The sequence below is a fragment of the Pinus tabuliformis genome, chromosome J (assembly GCF_031772625.1).
Source record: "Pinus tabuliformis cultivar Carrire ecotype Pingquan chromosome J, CPIR1, whole genome shotgun sequence".
Classification (NCBI taxonomy): domain Eukaryota; kingdom Viridiplantae; phylum Streptophyta; class Pinopsida; order Pinales; family Pinaceae; genus Pinus; species Pinus tabuliformis.
The window spans coordinates 898,948,967-898,975,389 of NC_142295.1; the positions used below are offsets into that span (position 1 = coordinate 898,948,967).

Sequence of the window (26,423 nt, forward strand, 5' to 3'; positions counted from 1 at the left end):
GTGATCAGTCGAACATCATTTCAAGATGGCAGAGATCAGTGGAGATCATTATTGATTCTCTTTCCTATGTATTTATAAATAATTAGACTCAGTAATGAAATATTAAGCTCTTTTGAAGAGTCTTCAATGTTTTTGTCATGGTATTGGAGCTCAGGTGAGCTTGAGGAGGAAGAACTGGCTGTGAGGAGAGGCCGAGTGGTATTAGCTGCAGGAGGCCAATTGTTGTGCTCTTGCTGAACGATCATGCAAGGAGCATGAGATAGCATGAAGGACTTGTTGTGCGTAGAGCAACGTGAGGGAGTGTTGCTGTCCTACTGGGCGAAGAGGCGTTGTTGAACCTGCACTCTGTGGAGACTAGTGGAACGCCCAGGAATTATTGTGTGTTAAGCATTGATTTTGACATGTGGAGCTTTGCCTCTTTTCTTGTGATTTCTCCTCACCGGTTTTGCGTGTGGAGGGATGTTGGTATGAGCTGTGGGTATTCTTGATCAACGGAGTGAAGTGTTTTGTTGACGGTGGAGTGTTCTCCTCTGGCTGTGAGTGGAGATGCCTAGAGCAGTGTGGAGCTGTGTTTTGAATATAGAGAGTCCGTTGTGGAATAAAGCCAAGGGCCGAGTCTGTTAGTTATATGGTTGTTGTTAGTCGAAAGGGGCCAGCCAGGGGCATTGGATTGTGAAGTGCGGTGAGCCTTGTGCTGTTTGATGTTAATCCTGGAGATTTTGTTATTTCTGCCGAGTGGTGTGAAGAGCCTTTGAAGAGCTAGTCCTCTATTTTTGAGTTTGTTGTGTATTTGGAGATGCTGTGAAGGTGGGGTTCAAGTGTGATAGTGCACTACCCAGCGTGAAGGACCCTGAAGGTCGAGGAGTGGAGACACATGTGAAGGTCTCAGGAAGCGATTTATGTGTGAAGAGTGGTGGATTGTGTGCCACCTGCGAGCGCTATGAAGCTGTCTGATCCCTTTGAAGAAATTGTTGGAAAACACTAATCAGAAGAGTTTAAGGAAAATTTGAGCCTAGCTAAGAGTTGTGTGGGAGCGTTGTTAGATCTCCAACGTGTCTTATTTGCTGGATTATTTTCTCTGTGGCAGAGGTAAAGTGGAGCCTAGCTGATATGTCTATCTTTTTAGATTTTTTTGACAATGACCCTTTCGATGATCATTTTCTCAGGAACCCATTTGGAAACATTTTTGGGTCTGGCAATATTTTTGAGTTCGAAGAAATCTTTGACAAACAATGTGATGCTATTGAGGATTATGTTATTGATGATCACGAGCTAAAATCTATTCCACATGATTTTGCAATCACTCAAGGTAAAAATTGCTTCTCTCCTAAACCAATTATTAGAAGTTTTATTGGATCTACTTTCAAGATGACTGCGACTGTGGAGGATACTACCATGGATGTTGTTAGGAAGCCGCTCGTGTTCGAAGACGAGTGCATTTTGGTGGCTCCTCATGGAAAGTGGGGGGAACATGAATTAGATGACCTTGTTCGGGATCTTGTATTGCATCCCAATCCAGAAGAGGTTGTTGATGTTAAGTACATAAGTAAGGAGTAGAAGAAGTTCATAAGGAAAGCCAAAAAGGTGAAGATGAAACTGGGCCAGCAAATGAACAAGTATGGACCCTTTTGCAATAAGGAAAAAATGAAATGTTTTGTTGTAAACCTAACTGAGAGTTAGACCAGCAGGAAAGTTAAATTTTAGGTCGTCGTGATTAAGGGGAGGTGTTAGAACATTAATCACGACTGCACAAACGGTGCCACCCACTATTCACACGTTAGCAAGCTTAATGTGATCAATCGAACATCATTTCAAGACATCAGAGATCAGCGGAGGTCATTATTGATTCTCCTTCCTATGTATCTATAAATAATTATACTCAGTAATGAAATATTAAGCTCTTCTGAAGGGTCTTCAGTGTTTTTGTCACTTACTAATTTGAATTCTTATCAATCAATCTATGCTATGCCTCGATTATCCCTGGCTTAAATTGGTATCGATTACCCCCCTACGATTCCAAATTTTTTGTCCACTTCCGATGCCATGCTACTTTCATTGGATTCTCTTTTTTGTTGTGTCCGCCGGATAATTCATAACTAGTACACCTTCACGTCATTGAATTACCTTGTGCTCTTGATGTCAGTTTGAGTAAGTACATGTTGCATGGTCTTGATGCTAGTTTGAGTAAGTACATGTTTGGTCAATTTAAATTTAAATAAATTTATAGTTTCGAAGTTAGCTCCAAATACATAACACTCCTAATGTGAGTTATATGTTGTAAATTAGTCCCTGCCCTGGTGTAGGTGGGATTTCCTCTGCAACCTTGCTGCATCAAGGGGCTTTTTGTACCCTAATTCACTTTCCTTCTCCGAGAATTACCTTGTATTTTTCTAGAATTGGACATGTATGCTCGAGACAATGGAGCTAATTTGCATTAGGAAATGACTATTTCTCAACTGAGCAATTAAGGAGAGAGTGTAATGGTGATTTACTAGGTGTGGGTGGTTGTGTTGTTGAATTTATGCTTAAGACGTTATGGCTTCCTTTATAGCTCGGTTTTCCTCTAGTTGTATATTATGCACCATCTTTCGTCATCCATTTGAAGGTTGGGTCATCATGGGTTGTGCTATTTGGGATACTTATTGTGACTCTTAGCTTTATTTATTTTTCCTTTGCCCATATCTTTGTTGGTTGTAGCTCCTATTGGTAATCTATAGTTGTTGGATTTTGGATTTGAGAATTATGGTGGGATGTGGTTCAATCTATTGTCATGTTAGATGTCCTCTTCCTCCTCTCTTTCCTCTCTCCCTTATCTTTCTATTCAAGCCTCCTTCCTATTCTTGCCTTTGCATTTTGCTTGATATCCTCTACCTTTGCTTCTCTTCCCTTGGAATTATGATCCCGAATCTCTTCACACGACGTTCCTTTTTTTCAAGGGCCATACCTCGGAATCACATGTATAACCACTAAGGAGATGGTGGGGGTTGGGAGAGCCATGGAACTAAGGGGTAGAACTTATGCCCATAAATAGGCTCAAGAGGATGCAACCATCTACCAATCTTGTCCCCTCTAATGTTTGTGGTGAGATCCTTCATATTAATTCCATTTTTATTGTTGATTTTCAAAATTGATCAAACTCTAACATCCTTGAGGAGGTATCCCATCGGGTTCCTCACCCTGGTGACACTAAAGGAAGGTTGAAAAGGTGTCTCAACTCTATTACTGTTCATTAATAGTTATGAAGGAGAACTAAGAGGAGGAGTATGGCATATTTTCTACCTTAAATGATATCAATTGTCCCTAGTAGTTCCAACACTCCTGCTTAGAGACTTTGAATGCTCATAATCGACCTCGAGACCCATCTCTCATGCTAGGTAAAACTTCCATCTATAGGCTCCAGTGCTAAAGATCTTTCTCTAGTGACTTCTTGGGACACTTGATTTTCTACTATGTACCTCAACAACATTTCTCTTTATAGTTTCATAGTTGATAGACATTTTTCCTTATAGTAAATGTTTTTGTCTTAGTATGACTTTCTCCTCTTATTTCCTTTATGGGAAATTGAGACCACCTATAATAACCTATGGAATAACATGGACAATTGGTAATTATATTTTGATGTTTTGAGGTAATACAAATTTAAATTTTATATATATATATATATATATATATTAAATTTGTATTAATAATATTTTATATTTAATTTAAAATAATTTATTTGTAATATTTATTATTATTACAATTTTTTATTTTATGAGTATATTTTTATGTCATTTTATATAAATACATATTACTTTTGAAATATATTAATATATTAATATTTATGTATAAAAAGTGAGTGGATTTTTAATTAAAAAATTATATATAAATATTATTAATGTTGCACTATAATTAACTGGTGTAATAATTTTTTTTAGAAATTTTACAATATAATTTCAAACAAGATTATGATTTCTTGTTACTTAAATTACAATTTTAAATACATAAATAAATTCATCCCTCAATTATTTAATTAAACAATATATATATATATATATATATATATATATATATATATATATATATATATATATATATATATATATATATATATATAAAAATCTTTTTATTATTTATTATAACTAACTTAATATAAAATAATATTTAAGAATATAAAATTCATTGTACTTCCTCTTTAAACATATGAATATATTTTACTATAAAATTCACAATATAAATATCTAAATTTATTATATTATAAAATTGACAATATAAATATATGAATTCATCCTTATAGATTATTTAAATATCAAAATATTAAAATATATTTGCGTTCAAAAAAATATTACAAACATTTTGTCCATTTTGGCCGTTACATGAAGTAGTACATCCACAATTGTATTAGTGAAAAAAAGAAAAGACCTTGGTAAATTTAGATATTTTTGCTTAATTACCTTACAACTAGCTTTATCACCCTTGTTTCAAACATGTTGTTTCCAACTTTTCTTTTTGTTTATCTTTTTCTTCACTTCATGCTTATTTTCTTATTCTGAGCATTTTTTTTATCTTGCTCATTCTCATGTATTCTCTTCTTAATACCTTGAAACTATAACTCTTCTTAATATCTTGAGTAGTTTCATTTGTAGTTTTTTCTTCTTCAATCTCCTTGCCCCTATCCCTACTTCTTTTTTCTCAATGTTTTGGACAACTTTTTCTTCTACAACATTTCTTTCTTCTTCTACTATTTTCTTTTCTTCCATTCCTTCACTTCATGCTTTGCTTCTATTTTGGTGTTGTTTCTTTCACCTCTTTCTCTTCGTTCTCCTCCTTGTCTACCTTACTTTCCTCAATCCTTGTTTATTTAAAGCCTTGTTCACCTTATTCTTATGTGATTTTTCACCATTGTTGAGCAAAAGAAGGTTGAGTGGGGTGCTTAGGAGGGCCTGTTTAAATTAAAACCTCCATTATGTGTTGGAATTATGTGACAAATAGACTAAAAATTTCCTTTCTCAGTTTTGAGTAAGTTGTTAAGAAAAACTAGACAAGTATACTGTAAAGCCTCATTTTCAATTTTGAATAAGATGTTTAAGATTAATTTTTATTTATTTTTTTATATTTATTTTATTTGATTTGAAAATATAATTTCAAAAATTGTTTTATTTTTTCAAATATATATCAATATAATTTATGATTTTCATATAATATATATATATATATATATATATATATATATATATATATATATATATATATATATATATTTCTTTGTTTTTAAATAATTATTTTATTATTATTTTAAATTATTTAATATTTCAAAATAAAAATCAATAATGGGAAAATGGTCATTCTTGTTGTCCCCTATAATAAATTTGGCTAATAACAAAATATTAATTTTTTAAATTAATAAACTTCTAAAAATATTTAAAATTTATATGTAAAATATAAATATTAAAAGAATATTAAAATGTGGAAGTGTTTCAATTTAACTAGTTGCTTTCATCTCGTTCATTTATTAGTAACTTGGTAGTTGCTTTCATATCCTTTGCTTATTAGTTACTTGGAAGAGGGCATGGTAAATTTAATTAGTGACTTGCAAGAGGGCATGGTAAATTCAATGCTACAAGGGAATTGATTGCAATCAATCCTTCGTTTATATTATAGAAATATTTAAATATGAAATTGGAGAAAACTAAATATTACTTAATGTATAAAAGAAAATAATTTATTTATTCAAATTTTTATTTATTTTATATTTTAAAATTAAAGTAATATTATGTATTTCATTGAGGTCTTGGAAACAAAATAACATTATTCTATTCTACTAGTGTTTTGTGTTAGTTATAGTAGTTTGTTGGAGTTCACATTAATTTTTTCCGAATCCTAGTCGCAGAGCCATGTGAGATGTCATCATCCTCCATTCTAGTCACCTTATGAGCAACCCCATAATAGGGGGAAGGGTTTTCTCCATAGCGCCATACAGTTAATGAATAAAAAAATGGAACAAGAGGAGCTTCTAGCTCAACCACTAGAGGAAAGGAAAATGGGGAGTCACCTATGATGGGGGCTTTGTGGCAAGCGAGAAATTGTGTGTTTCTTGCCGAAAGCCACCCAAAATAAAAAATAAAAAATTGATTCCAAACAACCGTTTGGAAAAGACCCGAAAATTCATGAAATACCATGTCCTCATTTGTAAGCTCATGGGAATCTAGCCGAAGGAATAGGAAATTATTCAATGGATCCAAACAAAATGGAACCCCAGTGGGTCAATCAAGCTTAGGTTAAGACAATAAGGTTTCTTTTACAGTGATTTTCATAGATCTAATAGATTAGAAAAGGGTCTTTAATAACAGGCCCTATTTCATGAACAATGTGGTGCTATTCATTTTTTTATGGGAAGAATGTTATAATTCCGGGAACAACCACTTCCTGGCGTCCCCAGTATGGGTGTGTCTCTTCTCATTTCCAGAATACTTCAGGAACTCAATATTTTAAAGGAGATTGGTAATTTTATAGGAAAAGTTATGAATATCTTGAAGATTACAAAGAGAAGGAGACATGCAGGCTACACCTGGATTTGTGTCCATGTGAATATTTCACAACCCTTGCTAGATTCAATTGACTTGGAATATAATGACACAATTTGGACCCATCCTTTGGATTATGAATATGTGTTGTTCAAATTTCATTGCCATGAATATGTCCATTTCTTCAGAGATTTTCCATTCATAGTAGTGTAAGAGAACAGGGTAAAGGAGAAGAAAGACAAGGAATACTTTCAATCAATTTACCCAAGAAGGGGTACATTAGCTAGAAATCAATAGACCCAATAGGGTAATAGATAGGCTCAAACTTCTACGACTATTTCTAGTCAAAATGCATCTCAAGGTCAACCCTAGAAGACCACAGATACCAATACGTTTTCCATTCTAGAAAACATGGATAAAATTTATAATGTAGAAAGCTCGGAAAAACAATTGGCAATTCAAGTTATGGAGGTTGATGAATCAAAAGGCAAGGGTTGGGATAAGATCACCCCCAAAAGGAAATCACCTAAAGACATGGAAGAGGACCACAAACTCAAGGAAATTTTAATACATACTAGGAAAATATTGGAAATTGAAGAGAAACACAAGACTAAATGCAGATGAAAAGACTATGTTAGAATTATTTTGAGTGTGTGTTAAGGGAGACATTAAATACATCCCATCAATTTAGCTAGCCCATTTTCAACCATGGTCAACCATGTTTATTTTAAGGTTTATAATATTCATGTTAGGGTTTATATACCTTGGGCTTATATTTTTTATCCCTCAGGTTTATTATTCCCTTGGGTTTATAATATCAATCCCTTGGGTTTACTAATGTAAGCATTCATATTCCTAGGGTTAACTATTATTCAACAATGGTCAACCATAATCAACCATGTTCAACCATGGTCAACCATGGTCCAATGTCGCATTGTGACAAGGATTGTCTCAATATGAAAATCAATTGTGCTCAACCATGTTTATTTTAGTATTTTTAATATTTATCGTAGGGTTTTTATGCCTTAGGTTTATAATCTTAGTCTCTTGGGTTTAATATTATTCCCTTAGGTTCATAATCCCTTGGGGTTTTAGTATTAATCCCTTGGATTTATTATTCCTTTTGGTTTATAATATAAATCGCTTGGGTTTATTATTCCCCGACCAACCATGGTTTATTATGATGTCAACCATGGTCAACCATGGTCCAACATCAAATTGTGATAATGATTGTCTCAATATGAAAATCAACAATGGTCAATCATGTTTATTTTAGTATTTATAATATTTATCTTAGGGTTTATATATGTTAGGTTTATAATATTAGTCCCTTAGGTTTAATATTATTCTCTTGGGTTCATAATCCCTTGCGGTTTTAGTATTAATCCCTTGGGTTTATAATATCAATTCATTGGGTTTATAATATTAATCATTGTCAACCATGTTTAATCATAACCAACCATGTTCAACCATGCTCAACCATGGTCAAACAACGATGGATATGGAAATCAACCGTGGTCTAACGTTGCTTTCTCACAAAGATTGTCTTAATATGAAAGTCAATCATCGACAACCATGGTTAACCATAGTCCAATGTTGCATTGTGACAAGGATTGTCTCTATATGGAAATCAACCATGGTCAGCCATGTTTATTTTAGGGTTTATAATATTGATGTTAGGGTATATATACCTTGGTTTTATAATTTTTATCCCTTATGTCTATTATTCCCTTGGGTTTATAATATAAATCCCTTGGGTTTATTGATCTAAGGGTTCATATTCCTAGGGTTTAATATTATTCAATAATGGTTAACCATGGTCAACCATAGTCCAATGTTGCATTGTCACAAGGATTGTCTCAATATGAAAATCAATTGTGCTCAACCATGTTTATTTTAGTATTTTTAATATTTATCTTAGGGTTTTATACCTTGGGTTTATAATATTAGTCCCTTCGGTTTAGTATTATTCCCTTGGATTCATAATCCCTTGGGGTTTTAGTATTAATCCCTTGGGTTTATATTTCCTTTGGGTTTATAATATCAATCCCTTGGGTTTATTATTCCCTTAGGTTTATAATATCAATCATGGTAAACCATTGTCACCCATGGTCAATCATGGGGTTTTAGTATTAATCCATTGGGTTTATTTTTCCCTTGGGTTCATAATATCAATCCCTTGGGTTTATTATTAACTTGGTTTTATAATATCAATCATGGTCAACCATGATCAACCATTACCAACCATAGTCAACCATGGTCATGGCATGGTTGATCATGGTCAACCATGGTCAATTGTGGAAAACCATGGTCAATCTTCAGTTTTTTGTATTAATGCCAATCATTTGTTATTCATTTGGGTCAAACATGGTGAATCATAGTCAACCATGCTAAAATGTCACTTTGTGACAAAGATTGTCTCAATATGAAATCCAGCCATGGCCAACCACAGTCAACCATGGTCCAACATCACATTGTGACAAAGAATTAATTATTATTATTATTATTATTATTTAATTAGTTAATATTCCTATTATTATTATTTACCAATATTTAATTAAAAAATATTATTATTATTATTTAACAATAATTAACTATTTAACTATTATTATTATTATTATTATTATTATTATTATTATTATTATAAAATAAAAATATTTGTATTTTTTCTAAAATCAATAGTAATTTTTTTTAATAAAATAAATAATTATATATTTACATTTTATCAAAAATGAGTAATAATTTATTATTATTATTGTTATTATATATTTATCAATTGTCTTTGTCATAAATAGAAATGAAGCCTTACAGGTATATCAACCACATTTACTAAAATAATTATTGTTATTAAGAATATTATTGTTAATTAGTATTACTAATATTATTATCAATTAATATTATTATTATTATTATTATTATTATTATTATTATATAATATTATTATAATAATATAATAATATTATTATTATCATAATATTATTATTGGCTATTATTATTATTAATTAATATTAATAGTATTATTATTATAATATTAATATAATAATCATAAATATATAAATATATAAGAATATGGTTGTTACTATTTATATAGTTATTAATAATTATAAATAGTTGGTTTTAAAAAAAATACACATCATAATTATTAATGTGATTTATATATACCTATCCGCTTATATTAACTACATTGAAAAATGTAATTATATATATATATGCTTATCCGCTTATATCGACTACATTGAAAAATGTAATTATATATATACTTTATATATATCTATGTATATCAACCATATTGATAAATATAATTATAATTATACCAATATATATCATCGATAAACTTTTTGATCTTTCAACTGGTTACTTTTCCATTTACCTATCACATTAAACATAAAGAAAATAGACTGCTAAATCGATAATATATACCACCAACTTTTTGATAGGGACTCTGTAAAATGAATCTGGTTCCCTATATTATTTTTTGGTTTTAAAATCTGTGTACCTCATCGAAACGATATATCAATGGTCAACTCTATATTGCAACCATAAAAATGATTGGTCACCTAATTATTTAGAAACAACATTTTTCCATAACGATTCTCATCATGATCTTCGACTATGATTGATAAACAATTTGTCTTTAACATAAAATAAAATTTAATTTGCTTTAACGAATGGGGGGAAAGCAAAAACACATCGGCAACCATGAATTTCATCGCCTACTTGAGAAAGAGGAAAATAAATTGTTATGACAGCCGTTGATTGGCAAGCGCATGCGTTACTACACCATGAACAGAACACCATGCACCTTTATTTGAATAATTTATTCTACGCAACTGGTTCGAACATGATCTTTCTGACATGTTCTTTAATTTCCGTATTTTGTGAAAGTGTTAAACCGTCCTCTTCCACGTAAAACAACTGCATTGATCTGGCACTATCAAAAACCATTCTCCTGCAATTGTCCGGCATGTCTTTTGTGTTCATGAATTCACACTTCAAATCTGCGAGGGAATTTTCCACGAGACTATAAATATGTTTGAGAGCTTCTTCCTCTGACAATTCGGGATGGTCCTTCATGTAACACTATATGGAGAAATCCACCTATCCTCGACCTCTCTCTGCCTGCACATAATTAGCAACCGTTCAAATAATTTAACACTATATGGAGAAATCCACCTATCCTCGACCTCTCTCTGCCTGCACATAATTAGCAACCGTTCAAATAATTTACAAGCGCCTAAGGACAGAGACCCTACATTGGATTACAAGAGATTGAGTACCCTGCGTCGTAACTTTTGATATCGTTCATCAAACGCCATGTCAAGCATATGAGATATACAAATTTGGATCGGTAACCAATTTGGGAGAGTATGTGACCTGTAAGAACCACTCTAGTGAAAAGAACACCAATCAGAATGACAGTTGCTAGTGGTATTGACACATTAGCAGTCTCTATGTATTCATCGAAGGACGACACATATTCAACTTCAGACCATTCTGCTTCTTTCGTGTATCCTTCAAGCTGGATCTCCCATAATCAATCCATAATCAATATTTAATTGTATCTTTGTAGAAAATAAAAAACTTGTGTAACATCAAAATTGTAAACATAGTACGTACTAAGTGCCAAATGTAGCCTAGCATGTCACACCCCTGTCTCTTGCAACCTTCTTTCGCTATTTCATTTACTAAATTATACAGACCTAGGAAGCATATTTTAATGTGTTCTGGCATTCGGTCTAACAGACAGTGATCCCATCTATAATAAAGACGACGAATAGGCATGAATACATAGTTTAGCAGCCACAATAATTGCAGAAACTTTCATCTATTTTTAGATCAAAAGAGATTTAGTATGTTAAATCTCCACCTTTTAACTGCTCCTGTGAGCAACGTGATGTCTTCTATAGTCCATGAGCGTCATATAGGTCGCCCAAAATGATAGGGCAGGTGGTAGATTTGTTAAAGGCGGCTCTACACGAAGCTAGCTCGGGTTCAAACATATAAGAGGAGATTGAGAAAAATATTTCAGCCACACGATCGCGTGTGAAATTGAGCTCTGCGAAACCCGATGATTTCCACCACCTTTGAACAATTGGAGATACACTAGCTTAGCTTATACTTACATGAATGAAACATTGAATTAAACAATAGTAGGCTTAAATCATTGAAACATCGAATTAAACAATACTAGCACCTTCGAAGCTCACGAAGCTCCTTTTGGTGTATAGACTGCACATTATTGAAGTCCAGTTTGGCCAGTTCCAAATATTTGTCATTGTTAATATATGGCATCCTGCTCCCATCAATTATACATTAAAATACAAATGGTTTACTATTTAGCATGCTGAAACCAATATTGGGTTCAACGGTATTATATTAGAAACAAATATTATAAATTTTACCCGTAATGTTTAATGCAGCTTATGGCCTCCAGCCTCGGCAGACTCCTAAGCCATGGATATTTGAGCGTGTACTCCACCTCCAAATAAAATTATATATATATATATACTCATTGATGTCAAGTTGAGTTAGCAGCAAGACTGAAATGTTAAAAGAGCCGGAAAATACTATATACCTCTCCCCTAAATTTCTCATCCACATTTTCCAAAGCACTCGAAAGACATCTTTGGGTGGAGAGCTTTTCTTCTTCCATGACCGTTTCTCCCGGAAATGCAACGTGTGAGAAACGATTGACGTTTAACATGTCTTTTAATCCTCTCTCTGTTTGACCCGAGAAGCGAAAGAACTCACCATTCTCATCTCTAAAAGTTTTTAAAACATGTGCCAAGAATGATGGTTGCAGATGATTCAACAGAATGAAAGAATTCAAATCCTTGGCTGTTGGCACAGTTTACAGCTAAAACTTGGCTCTTCGTGTCAACATTTTAATTTACCTGAGGATACATTGTATCCATGCAGTCTCAAGATTCGAAGTCCCATGGCCGTAACATAAATATCAGCAACAGGATTCTCCCTAGCCCATCCAATGCCTCCTTCGTCCCAATGGCTGCGCATCAATTTCAAATATTACTAGTATAGATTTATTTTAAACACCTATCTAATATGAATTTAGAAAGATTCAATTTCTTCACCCTCAAATTTTTTTATGAGTGGATAATATTTAAATGTTTTGTATAGTTGTTTTTTTTTTTTCTTTTTCTTTTGTTTTTCTGTTTTGTTCTTTTTTTTTATTTTTGGATTTAAAAATAAATAAAATTTAACAGTCATAAGCAAAATTTCAACTAACAGAATTACATACATTATACTAAACTGTAGAATAAGCCTCTAAAAATTAAATTACATCATATTCAGCAGTAAAATAAACCTCTAAGCTCAATTAAATCGAGACACTAATGAGCTGATGAAGAAGTGAATAGTATAGAATGCTACAAATTATGAGATTTTATAGTTTCTCTCAAAACTAATAAACTAAATAAAAACAAATAAGCATACCTTGCCAAATTTACAACCTATAAATAAACAAATGACATCATATTATTTGACAGAAATTTGACTATGAGGATATAAAATTGTGACTTCTTTGACATTAGCAAATTTGATGATAATGTGAGTATCTGATGACTGTGGCTTTTCCTCCAACCCATAAGTATTTTTATCCTGTTGACTTTTTCTAAGCTTATTCATCAATCTTAATTGGTCATTTTCCTAATGAAGTTGTCGGTTTCTATGCCCTACATAGGGAACATTAATAGTATAATGTTGCTCCCAATAAATACTTTGAGTGAATACATCATTATCAGCCTTGTGTTGACAATGGCTATCACAATTATCATCATCCTTATGAGTTGGAGTATTATCATAAAAAAATTAAAAATTATGATTTGGTTGGGGCTTAGTTTTCTTCGACATGGGCTTGTCTAGAGACTTGACATCAACATGGACTTATTTAGTAGGGACTTTATTTCCACTATTTCGTTGTGCTCTAGATATTCCCTCGGTTGTTGGGAAAAATACTGATAGGGGGTGGTGGGGTGAATCAATATTTAAACTTTTACAATAATAATTTTTCCTTTTCAAACTGTATATGGGATTTTTCAGAAATCAAATAGAGTATGTCCGCGACTATAATGAATGAAACCAGCGTATATATAATAAACTTGTAAAACAGCTAATTCATTGTTTGTTGAACTTAAATTAGAGTGTGATGCATTTACTAAGTAGTAAACACATGCAGCAAGAACAGAATAAATCAACACACATAAGTAGCACACATGAACACTATGATTTTTCAAGTGGAAACCCAATGTGGGAAAAAACCACCGTTGTTGTCATCTGAGTCTTCAATCTTATTATTATAAAAAGTGTTTACAATTTTTGTACTAGGGTAGAATTTTTCTAGTACGCAGGCATCTACCTGCTAAAGGCTACAACCTTGACTCGTTTTCCATCTTTTACTAGAAGGGAGCTCCAACCCCCTAGCTCTTATATTGGCTGATATCTTTACCAGTACATAGGCACCGACTTACAGAAGGCTACAACCTTTACTCGTTTTCCAACTGCTACTCGAAGGGAGCTACAACCCCCTAGATCTTGTACTGGTGTAAACTTGTACCAGTTTATAAGTGCCAGCCTATAGAAGGCTACCCCCTCCACTCTTCCTCCATGGACCATGTTTCATAAATTTTTAGATTCGATACTCCTCGTACACATCAACACAATATGTACGCCACGTTTCATCAAATGTTCATACTAGACCCATCAATAACATTGAAGATCAAAATCAATCACCACAACTGGAATACAATCATCGAATACAATCGCATCAACTAATCATTGAAACCCATCAACTCTAAAGAAAAACACAATTAATCGATCTAAACAGTGAAACCATTCTCACCATAACACAGAGCTGAACCTAGAACACTACATCAACAACCAAAAACAACTGCAACCTCAAAAATCATATGTCAAAATGTATACGCTAATTCAATGAGGACAATTTGCTTGTATACACTACTTTCTGTAATCCAACCTACGTATACCTCTAAAGATATTGAATCATAAAACTTCTGAACCAAAAACTGTACTACCCAAAGACATTATGAAGATCTACTAACATATTACAGCTTTTTAAACAGATAGCATCAAATATCACCCTTCTTACTCAATCAATCAGACAGCGAGACTCAATCGCCTTATACAATCACTTTTACATCAGATAAGATAAATCAATCATTTCTGAACAACAAGCCCTTCCTCTGCATACGCTACTTGGAAGTGTCGAACCTACATGCATATGTGCCTTCACCAAGGCAAACCTGCGTATAGATCTGCAAATATGACTTATAACTTCACAAATTTTCAAGACTTTAGATATACCCACATCATAGCATTTAAATGATAAAACATGCGTTAGCACTTAGATCTAGCCTATCCATTATTAGATCATACAATGATAAGTCATTTCAGGTCTCATGAACCTGATCCAACATTGTATCCAAGGGTGCACAAGATGTTTTAGATCATAACCATAACCATTACAACAAAAAATATACTTCACATAGAAGTATTCATGAAAAACCCTTTCACTTGCACATTTAGCCCTTTGATCTTCTCCTTCTTATATACTTAGAGCCTTTGTCAATACCATGCACCAAAACAACACTTAGAACCTATGGTATTCTTAGACAAGATCAAGTAACCGTTATTCCGCTCACGATTGTGGGCTAATACCATGGTATAGACCCTTGGTGTTCTTTAACCTTAATTTTCCATCGCATACGTGCTTTTCCTTCTGTGAAACTGTGTGCATACACATACGCTCCTTTTATTCTATCTACCCGTGTGTATATGCTACTTGGACTAGGTTAAACATTGTATATAACCTAATACATTATCTTTCCTCAATTTCTTGACTTTGATCTGTAATCCTTTGTTCCATCATCTTTTTCTTCTATACCATTACTTTGTTACCTCTGAATAGACCTATTACAATGTGAGTTTCCCTTTATCATTTTTGAACTGACCGGTATGTGGGTTTCCATCAAGGATAACATATGTACCATAATGCCAACATGGGTTATATGTTTTTTTCTTAATTCTAGATTGAGATTGAGGACCTGGCTAATTATTTTCTTCTTTCGATGTAGAATTAGAATGGAGATAATGGTCTAAGAGGGTTGGCTTGAGAGGGTTGACTCAACCTCATCTTTGAATTCGAGTTACATTTTGATGTGTTGAAACTTCATTCTCTTTACCATGCTTCACATTAGACAAGAAGGTGTCGAAATGATATTGTTGAACGTATTTTCATCACATTAATACTACATATCTAAATGGGATAAATTGGAAAAATTATCAGGGCCAAAATCATCAATGTTATCAGACTCAGTAGGTTCTGAGTTCATTTTTCTTGTCTATCATTAACGTGAAGTTTTTTGAAATCATTCTTACATGGGAAGGATTCCAAGGAATCCCTAGATTTAGCCAAATAACATTTAACCAACATTCAAATTAATCCGTGATAAAATAAGGATCACTCAATGTTCTTGCAACAAACTTTTAATTAAATAAAATGGAAGATTTAGATTAAAGTGAAGAAACGCCATTAACAGGTGGAAATGATACAGAAAAAGTGCCTAATAAAATAAAGAAAATATTGGAATTTGGGTTTAATAGACTGAACATGCATACCTTTCACGTTATAACTGTAGTTAACAAAGAATCCTCATTAAAGTTTGTTCCTTTTTTTTTGCAATTCATTATACAATTTTTCCTTGTAAATCCATCCATATTTCAGCATTATCAATTAATGTGAATCACCATTGAAGTGCGTTCCTTTTCTTTTTGTGATCCATCATGCAATCCTTCCTCATTAATCACAAAATATCTCTTTCTAAAACTGAAAACATCTAAAATAGGAAGGAAGCCTAATGGAATCCCCTAGTTCCATATAAACTTGATTCTAAGTCTGGTGTCAAGAATGATGATCTTCTATGAACCTATTTACCATCGAAATAATGATGAATCATCATTAATGTGAATCATATCAATTAATGTGAATCACCATTAAATTCAGTGCCTTTTCTTTTTGTGATCCATCACACAATCCTTCCTCATTAATCACAAAATATCTCTTTCTAAAACTCAAAACATCTAAAATAGGAAGGAAGCCTAATGGAATCCCCTGGTTCCATATAAACTTGATTCTAAGTTTGGTGTCAAGAATGATGATCTTCTATGAATCTATTTACCATCAAAAGAATGATGATCTTCTATGAACCTATTTACCATCAAAAGTATCATAACCTTTTTTTCTTATTAGACTACTTTGGAATAACCTTATTACTATAATTTACAAAATTCATGTTGAACGTGCTTTTTTCATGTATTTTCATTTTTTTATATGGGTCTACTCAAAAGTAGGCAAAGTGGGTATTAGATGGATGCAGAATTCAAGGTGTCTACACTGGAAATTTGAGTAAACCTATAAAGAGATAAATAAAAAATACAATTAAACAAAATAGTTTTCTTCTTTTCCCTCCAACATATTTACCATTGGATATCACATCACCATATTGAATCTTATTGGTTATTTTAAAGTTCATTTTGTTAGTACATTTTTTGTTTTGAGGCCCATTTTTTACCTCAAAATTCCCCTAATGACATATCTTGCAAATGCTTTGTTTTTTGTAATGTGTCACTTGAACATGAAGCTGTTCTTCATGAGACATATCACATCTTATGAAATATATTATGTTTATGACAAGACAACACTTCAAATATACATCTTTCCAAACGAATTGGCTAAAATTTCATTCTCATGTCTTCCAAAATTATTCCTCTATGATTTTCATGCACATCTCGTTTTTACTAGCAAAAAATCACATGAGATCAATTTTTCCTTCTTCATGTGGTATGAGAGTTGTAAGCAAAGTAGGTTGAGTTAGTCAATGACCCTTTCAAGTGTAAGAGGTAAACAATTGGACCATATGATCACACCCATGTTTAGTCTTCTAAGTTTTTAAGCTCTATTACACCAAAAGAGGCCAACTATTTCATTCTAGTTAGGACAACATATTTGTTAGTCCTATTCACAACTTTATGTCCAAGGTAACATGGGGAACTCTTATAATGCTAATACCATGACAACGAATGTGAGTATTTGGGATTGCATCTATGAAAGAATGTTGAAGGAATCCATGTAACCTTCTATAAATATACTACAGGAAGGATTTTCTATGTATTTTATGAAATTCATGTTTGCATTCTATATTGTTGCATGAATCGAATTTGAGGGCACTAGAAGAGGGGAGGATTGTGCATAATCACATGATTACAAATGGGTTTTATGCCCAAACTTGTATTGGATAATAAAATCATTTACATGTGTGATAAATGCGTATGCATGTAGGAAGAACATTAAGTTTTTGACAAGATTTTGCTTCTTGGAACTATTTAATTAGTGGGCTTCCTAGGAGGCCTTGGAGAAGAGGTGATTTATTTCTTTGGTATATATGAAAGATGAAAGGATAACAATGAATATCAGCACTTTTCAAGGACTTCTTTTAGCATGCTATTGATAGAGTTTAGTGGATTGGAGTATTGGGTCTTGTGAAATAGTGGAGAAAGAATGTAAGAGGCATGTTGCAAAGCTTTTATACTTTTTGATGTGTCGCCTGAACATAAATCTCTTCTTCGTGGAACATATCATATCTCACCAAAGATATTATTTTCACAAGAGAGCACATAAAATATATAATTTTTCCATAAAACTTGGCCATAATTTCATTTACTTGTCTTCCAAAATTTATTCATCTATGTTGTTTCATGTCCATCATGTTTTTACTAACAAAACATCACATCACCTCAATTTTCCTTTCTTCATGCAGTAGCAGGATTCCAAGAATTTTCCATATCTATGATATAATGCATCGCTTGAAACGTTATCTTTGTGTGCTACATCTCATCACTATAATTTTTCTCTTTTTGAGATGGAAATTTCCCTTTGCTACAACAAAGACAAATTTCCTTTTTTTGTCTACAACAACTTTTCCTTTATAGCACCTTTCAAAAAAATGCTTTCTTGCACCACTAGCATTCAAAAATATTTCACTTGTTAAACATTGGATGAAAATGAAGATATTTTTGTTGTGATACATTACATCTCTTTAAAAATATTTGCTTCATGACATTTTGCATGAACCAAACACTTTTCTCCTTTTTGGTGTGCCATACACATGGATATTTTCCACATGATACAACACCCTCGTAAAAAAAAAAGTGTTTCCATGCAATAGCATTGTAGTAACACATTGCATTCTCCTAAGCTTTTAACTCCACAACGAACTCTTCATTTCATATTGCACAAAATATCTTTTTCTTGTAATATGGTGCATTTTACCCATAATTTGAAAAATAGTGCAACACATATTATACTGAACCTTTCCTCATGACACACAATGTTTCACACTAAAAGATAATTTTATCAATAAGTATTACATCATATCTTTTTAAAACTTTGCTTCATTGCTGCAAATGAAAAAATCCTAAATTTTTCATGATACAATCAAGTAATCTAATACAATCATGTAATATATAATAGGATTTGTCTAATCATGTTAAATTCTGGAATTTTTGGCTAAAATGTGGGGAAATTGTTTTCCCCAAATCTCAATTTTTTTATATTTAAAACGGGTTTTTGACTACGTACATGGATTCAACACCTTTAAAAAACCCTTAAAACAATTTGATTGTGAAGAGTTTACAACTCAAACTTGTAACTCCAATAATTCCTTATAAAATTATAAACAAATTAAAGCAGAATATATACCACAAAACTTTTAAAAACATAAAGCAAATGTACTACTACATCAATGATATATACCACCAATAAAATTTTGATCTTTTACGTGGTTACTTTTCGATTTACCTATCACATTTAATGTTACGATAATTCTACATATTAAAATGATATGGATTGTGTAAAATGAATCTGGTTCACTATATTAATTTTTAGTTTAAAAATATGTGTACCTCATCGGCACAATATATCAATGGTCAACTCTAGATTGTAATATAATTATTATAATAATTCTTATGTATGTATAAAATAATAATTATTATACTATTAATATATTAATGTATTGATATTAATGTATTTATGCTTTAAAAATTATTTATTGTTTATAATGTAGTGATATAAATGTGTTCTTGTTAATGTGTTGATGATTTATCATGTTTTAATGTTTTATAGTGTATTATTATTAATGCATTCATATTATTATTTTTTACTCGTGTCTTAATGGTTTACAATATGGTTCTTATATTGATTATGGTTTATATTTATTATTATTATTTTGTATTATAACATTATTTACATTTATAATACTGATACCATCGATTTAGGGCTTAGGGGTTTTACAATATTTAATATGACATATATTCTCTCATTTTCAAAACCCATCATTGTGGGCGTTGTCAAACATTGCATTATAACAAAGATTGTCTTCAAATGAAAACCATAATCAACCATGGTGAATCATGGTCAACCATGGTCCAACGCTGCATTGTAACAAATATTGTTTCAATATGAAAATCAACGATGGTTAAGCATGGTCATTGATATTTATATTTCGATTTATAATATTTATCGCGAGGTTTAAACAACTTGGGTTTACAATACTAATCCATTGGGGTTAAAATATCAATCCTTTCTGTTTTTAATATTGATCCCTTGCATTTTTTAATCCCTTAGGTTTATACTATTTTTCTCTTAGGTTTATAATATTAAACTCTTGGGTTTATTTGTTCTCTGAGTTTATAATATTAATAATTCCTTTGGTTTATCATTTTATCCCTTGGGTTTATTAATCCTTTGACTTTAAAATATTAATTGCTAGGGTTTATTAATCATTTAGGTTTTTAGAATTAGTTTGTTGGGTTTATTTATTCCTTGGGTTTATTAATAATTTGTTTTTATAATATTAATGAATTAGGTTTATAATATTAATAATGCATCAGGTTTATTCATCCCTTGTATTTATAATATTAATAATCCCTTGGATTTATAATAATAATAATCCTTGAAATTAAGTGTTTAATTTGTTGGGTTTATAATGTTTATCCCTTTAGTTTATTTATTCTTTTGGTTTATAATACTAACAATCTCTAAGGTGTATTGTTCGCTTGGGTTTATAATATTAATAATCATGTGAGTTTATCAATCCTTTATTTTTAGAATATTAATTCCTATGCTTTATTAATCTCTTGTATTTGTAATATCAATCCCTTGTGCTTCTTGATCCCTTAGGTTTTTAATATTTATCCCTTGGGTTCAGTAATTCTTTGGGTTTATAATATTAAATTGTTGGTTTTATTAGTTCCTTGGGTTTATAATATTAATAATCCCTTTGGTTTATTAATCCATTGAGTTTAAAATATTAAGTCTTAGGGTTTATTAATCTCTTCAATTTTATGTTAGTTTGTTGGGTTAATTAATTCCTCGGGTTTATTAATCACTTGGATTTATTAATCCTTTGTGTTTATAATATTATTTTGTTGGGTTTACTATTTCCTTGGGTTTATAATATTAAAGGCTTAGGTTTATATGTTCTTTAAGTTTATAATATTAATAATTCCTTGGGTTTATCATTTAATCCCTTGGGTTTATTAATCCCCAATATTAAGGTTTAAATAATAGTCCTAAGGTTTAATATTAATCCCTTAGGTTTACAATGTTTGTCCCTTCAGTTTATTAACCTGTTGGGTTTATAATATTAACAATCCTTAGGGTTTATTGATCCATTGGGTTTACAATATTCATAGTCATGTCGTTTATCAATCCTTTGGATTTAAAATATTAATTCCTAGGCTTTATTAATCTCTTCTATTTTCCCCTTGGGTTTAGTAATTCCTTGCATTTATAATATCAAATTATTGGGTTTTTTCATTTTTCAAGTTTATAATATTAATAATTCCTTTGGTTTTATTGATTCCTTGGGTATATTGATCCCTTGCATTTATTAATCACTTTTGTTTTATAAGATTAATGCCATGGGTTTGTAATATTAATAATGCCTTGAGTTTACTGCTCTCTTATATCTATAATATTAATAATCCCTTGGTTTTAAAAAACCCCAATATTAAGAGTTAAATATTTGTCCAACTATTTATGATTATGTCAATATCACAATAGATTAATCTAATATGGAAATCAACCATCATCAACCATGGTCATCCATATTTATTTTATGGTTTATAATAGTCATGCTAGGGTTTATATGTGTTGGATTTATAATTTTTATCCCTTAGGTTTAGTATTCTCTTGGGTTTATAATATCAATCCCTTGGGTTTATTGATCTAAGTGTTGATATTCCTAGGGTTTAATATTATTCAACAATGGTCAACAATAAATGTAATGATCCTAAATAGGAATACAAGTGATAGCAAGAAAATAATATATGCAACAATTTACAAAAACGAAATATTCAACAAACACCCATATAAAAGTTGCAAATGGAGAACTTCTGAGCCATTTTATTTAATTTCTGCAAGCCAAATACAATATATGATGGAATGGTGCACTTGGGCTTGTCACAATGGATAAGTAGGACCAAACCCAGGTAGGAAAATGGTTGAACTTGCTGGAATGTTGGCTCAACGGGTTGTAAAACCAACAAGAATGTTGGTCTAGATAATGTTGCTACCTCAACTCCCCAACTCCTGGACAAGCAATTAGATCTCTGCTTGCCTCAAACTCCCTCTGCATGTTTCCTAGCTGCCGAGTAATATGCACTCCTTGCTCTGCGCTAGCTACTAGTGTATGTCACTACTCTGGAACTCTTGAAAACTCTTGCGGAACAACCTCCCTAGGGCGGGCACGGATGGTCCCTCGAAGTAGAGGTATAATCTCCCACTTGAGAGACTTGTGGCTAAACCACTGGTAGACTCGCTAAATAGTAGAGTGAACATATGAGTGGTTGTTTGCAAATGTCAAAGATACCAAATGGAGGCCTCTAAGCTCTATTTATAATTGCTAGTCCTCTCCCTTGGTGGTCTTCACCTTCCACTAATAAAATATTACTTTTTCGCCATTACTCATTAAAACAATAATTTCCACTTTTCTACCACAAAATAATATTTTCTCCCTTTTATTTAATATCACAAAAAATTGGCAAAACCCCTTAGTGAATTTTTCACTCACAAAAATTGGGAACATTACAATAAACAACCATGTTCAACCATGGTCCAATGTCACATTGTCACAAGGATTGTCTCAATATGAAAATCAACCATGTTCAACCAAGTTTATTTTAGAATTTTTAATATTTATCTAAGGGTTTTTATACCTTGGGTTTATAATATTACTCCCTTGGGTTTATTATTCCTTTGGTTTTACAATATTAATCCCTTGGGCTTATTATTCCCTTAGGTTCATAATATCAATCATGGTTAATCATTGTCAATCATAGCCAACCATGATCAACCATGGTTAAATGTCGCATTGTGACAAGGATTGTCTCACCATGAAAATAAACCATGTTTATTTCAGTGTTTATAATATTTATATTAGGGTTTACCAATTTTGGGTTTATAATATTACTCCCTTGGGTTTAATATTATTCCCTTCGGTTCATAATCCCTTGGGGTTGGTATTAATCCCTTGGGTTCATAATATCATTCCTTTGGGTTTATTATTAACTTGGGTATATAATATCAATCATGGTCAACCATAACCAACCATGTTCAACCGTGGTCAATCATGGTCAGATTTCGCATTATGACAAAAATTGTCAACATATAAAAAGCATGGACAATCATGGTCAACCATGGTTAGCCATGGTTGATGATGGTAAACCATGTATTATAGAATTAAACATGATCAACCATGGTCAATCATGGTCAAACATGTTTGAACATCGCGTTATGACAAAAATTGTCTCGATATGAAAATCAACCATGATCTAATGTCGCATTGTGAAAAAGATTGTCTGGATATGAAAATTAACCATAGTCAACCATGCTCCAACATGGCATTGTGGTAAGGTTGTCTCAATATGAAAATCAACGATGATCAACCATGGTCCAACGTTGTATTTTTACAAAGATTTTATGGATATGAAAATTAACCATGGTCAACCACAGTCCAACATGGAATTGTGATAAGGATTGTCTCAATATGAAAATCAACCATGGTCAATCATGTTTATTTTAGTGTTTATAATATTTATCTTAGGTTCTATATATGTTGGGTTTATAATATTAGTCCCTTGGGTTTAACCTTATTCCCTTGGGTTCATAATCCCTTGGGGTTTTAGTATTAATACGTTGGGTTTGTTATTCCCTTGGGAAAATTAACCATGGTCAATCATAGCCAACCATGTTCAACCATGGTCAAACCATATGGATATGGAAATCAACCATGGTCAACCATGGTCCAACATTCTGTTCTGACAAAGATTATCTCGATATGAAAATCAATCATGGTTAACCATGGTTGACCATGGTCCAACGTTGCATTGTGACAAGGATTGTCTCTATATGGAAATAAACCATGGTCAGCCATGTTTATTTTAGGGTTTATAATATTCGTGTTAAGGTTTATATACCTTGGGTTTATAATTTTTATCTCTTATGTTCATTATTCCCTTGGGTTTATAATATCAATCCCTTTGGTTTATTGATGTAAGTGTTCATATTCCTAGGTTTTAATATTATTCAACAATGGTCAACCATAATCAACAATGGTCAACCATGGTCCAATGTCACATTGTGACAAGGATTGTCTCAATATGAAAAGCAATCGTGCTCAACAATGTTTATTCTAGTATTGTTAGTATCTATCTTAGGGTTTTTATACCTGGGGTTTATAATATTAGTCGCTTGGGTTTAATATTAATCTCTTAGGTTCATAATCCCTTCGGGTTTTAGTATTAATCCCTTGGTTATTGTTCCTTTGGGTTTATAATATCAATCACTTGGGTTTATTATTCCCCGGTCAACCATGGTTTATTATGATGTCAACCATGGTCAACCATGGTCCAACATCGAATTGTGATAAGGATTGTCTCAATATGTTCAAAATCAATGCTGGTCAATCATGTTTCTTTTAGTGTTTATAATATTTATCTTAAGGTTTATATATGTTGGGTTTATAATAATAGTCCCTTGGGTTTAATATTATTCCCTTATTTTCATAATCCCTTGGAGCTTTAGTATTTATCCCTTGGGTTCATAATCCCTTGGGTTTTTACTATTAATCCCTTGGGTTTATAATATCCATCCATTAGGTTTATAATATTAAACATTGTTAATCATCATCAATCATAACCAACCATGTTCAACCATGGACAAACAAGGCTTGATATGGAAATAAACCATGGTCAACCATGGTATAACGTTGTGTTGTGATAAAGATTTTCTCAACATGAAAATCAATCATGGTCAACCATGGTTAACCATGGTCTAACGTTTCATTGCGACAAGGATTGTATTTATATGGAAGTCAACCATGGTCAACCATGTTTATTTTAGGGTTTATAATATTGATGTTAGGGTTTATATACCTTGGGTTTATAATTGTTATCCCTCAGGTTTATTATTCCCTTGGGTTTATTGATCTAAGGGTTCATATTCCTAGGGTTTAATATTATTCAATAATGGTTAACCATAATCAGCCATGGTCAACCATTGTACAATGTCGCATTGTGACAATGATTGTCTCAATATGAAAATCAATTGTGCTCAACCATGTTTATTTTAGTATTTTTAATATTTATCTTAGGGTTTTTATACCTTGGGTTTATAATATTAGTCCCTTCTATTAATATTATCCCCTTGGGTTCATAATCCCTTGGGGTTTTATTATTAATCCCTTGGGTTTATTATTCCTTTGGGTTTATAAAATCAAAACCTTGGGTTTATTATTCCCTTAGGTTTATAATATCGATCATGGTTAATCATTGTCAACCATGGTCAATCATAGGGTTTTAGTATTAATCCCTTGGGTTTATTTTTCCCTTGGGTTCATAATACCAATCCATTAGGTTTATTATTAACTTGGTTTTGTAATATCAATCATGGTCAACCATGGTCAAACATAACCAACCATGGTCAACCATGTTTTATAGAATCAAACATGTTCAATTTTTGGTTTTTTGTATTAATCCCAATGGTTTGTTATTCCTTTGGGTCAAACATGGTGAATCATAGTCAACCATGGTCAACCATGCTCAAATGTCGCTTTGTGACAAAGATTGTCTCAATATGTCAACCATGGTCCAACGCCACATTGTGACAAAGAATTAATTATTATTATGTAAAAATGAATTAATTATTATGATTTTTATCTAATTAATTTATATTCATATTATTATTATTTACCAGTATTTTATTAAAAAAATATTGTGTATCCATACAAAGAGTCAGAGACAAAGCTACAAGAGGAAACTACAGGAGATGAAGTTCAAACTATGAACTGGGAAGAACAAATGCCAAAGACAGCTAAGAAAGAAGTGGAAGTTGTTTTGGAGAAAAGAGTATCCAAAAGAACTAGAGGACAGACTTATTTCCAATATCTAGTCAAATGGAAAGGACAACCAGTGGAGGATGCTAGCTGGTTGACAACAGCAGAATTGCAGAAGTATGGAGTAAGTCCTGAAAGTTTGAAGGACAATTCTTTTCTTCCCCGGGAGTCTGATGCAGGAGCATCTGGACTTAGCCAGCAATGTGAAAGTTTGTTCACATGTTGTGGCTAAACAAGTTGAATTTCATTGACCTAATTGGTCAAAAGTCAGTTTACTGAGAGGGTTGGATCTCTCAAGAAATGAGTTGTATTTCATTATTGTAATAGTTAGAAATTGTCTTATTTTAGGTTCTAAGATAAGTTGTTAGCATAGGTGTGTGGTAGATCTAGGAATTAAATATTTTTTGTTAGATTGATTAAAAATACGGATTGA

The 26,423-nt window shown here is 32.0% G+C and overlaps 1 protein-coding gene across 1 annotated transcript in view; it reads right to left on the reverse strand.

Annotated features, from left to right (window-relative positions):
- Positions 1 to 12,518, reverse strand: part of LOC149229583 (monofunctional isopimaradiene synthase, chloroplastic-like) — a 92,433-nt gene extending 79,915 nt beyond the window's left edge. The window contains 5 exon segments of the mRNA XM_089381073.1: positions 11,434 to 11,585; positions 11,698 to 11,796; positions 11,888 to 11,982; positions 12,079 to 12,284; positions 12,398 to 12,518. Coding sequence (XP_089237199.1) covers positions 11,434 to 11,585; positions 11,698 to 11,796; positions 11,888 to 11,982; positions 12,079 to 12,284; positions 12,398 to 12,518 — 673 coding nt within the window.
- Positions 12,519 to 26,423: the final 13,905 nt, after the last annotated feature.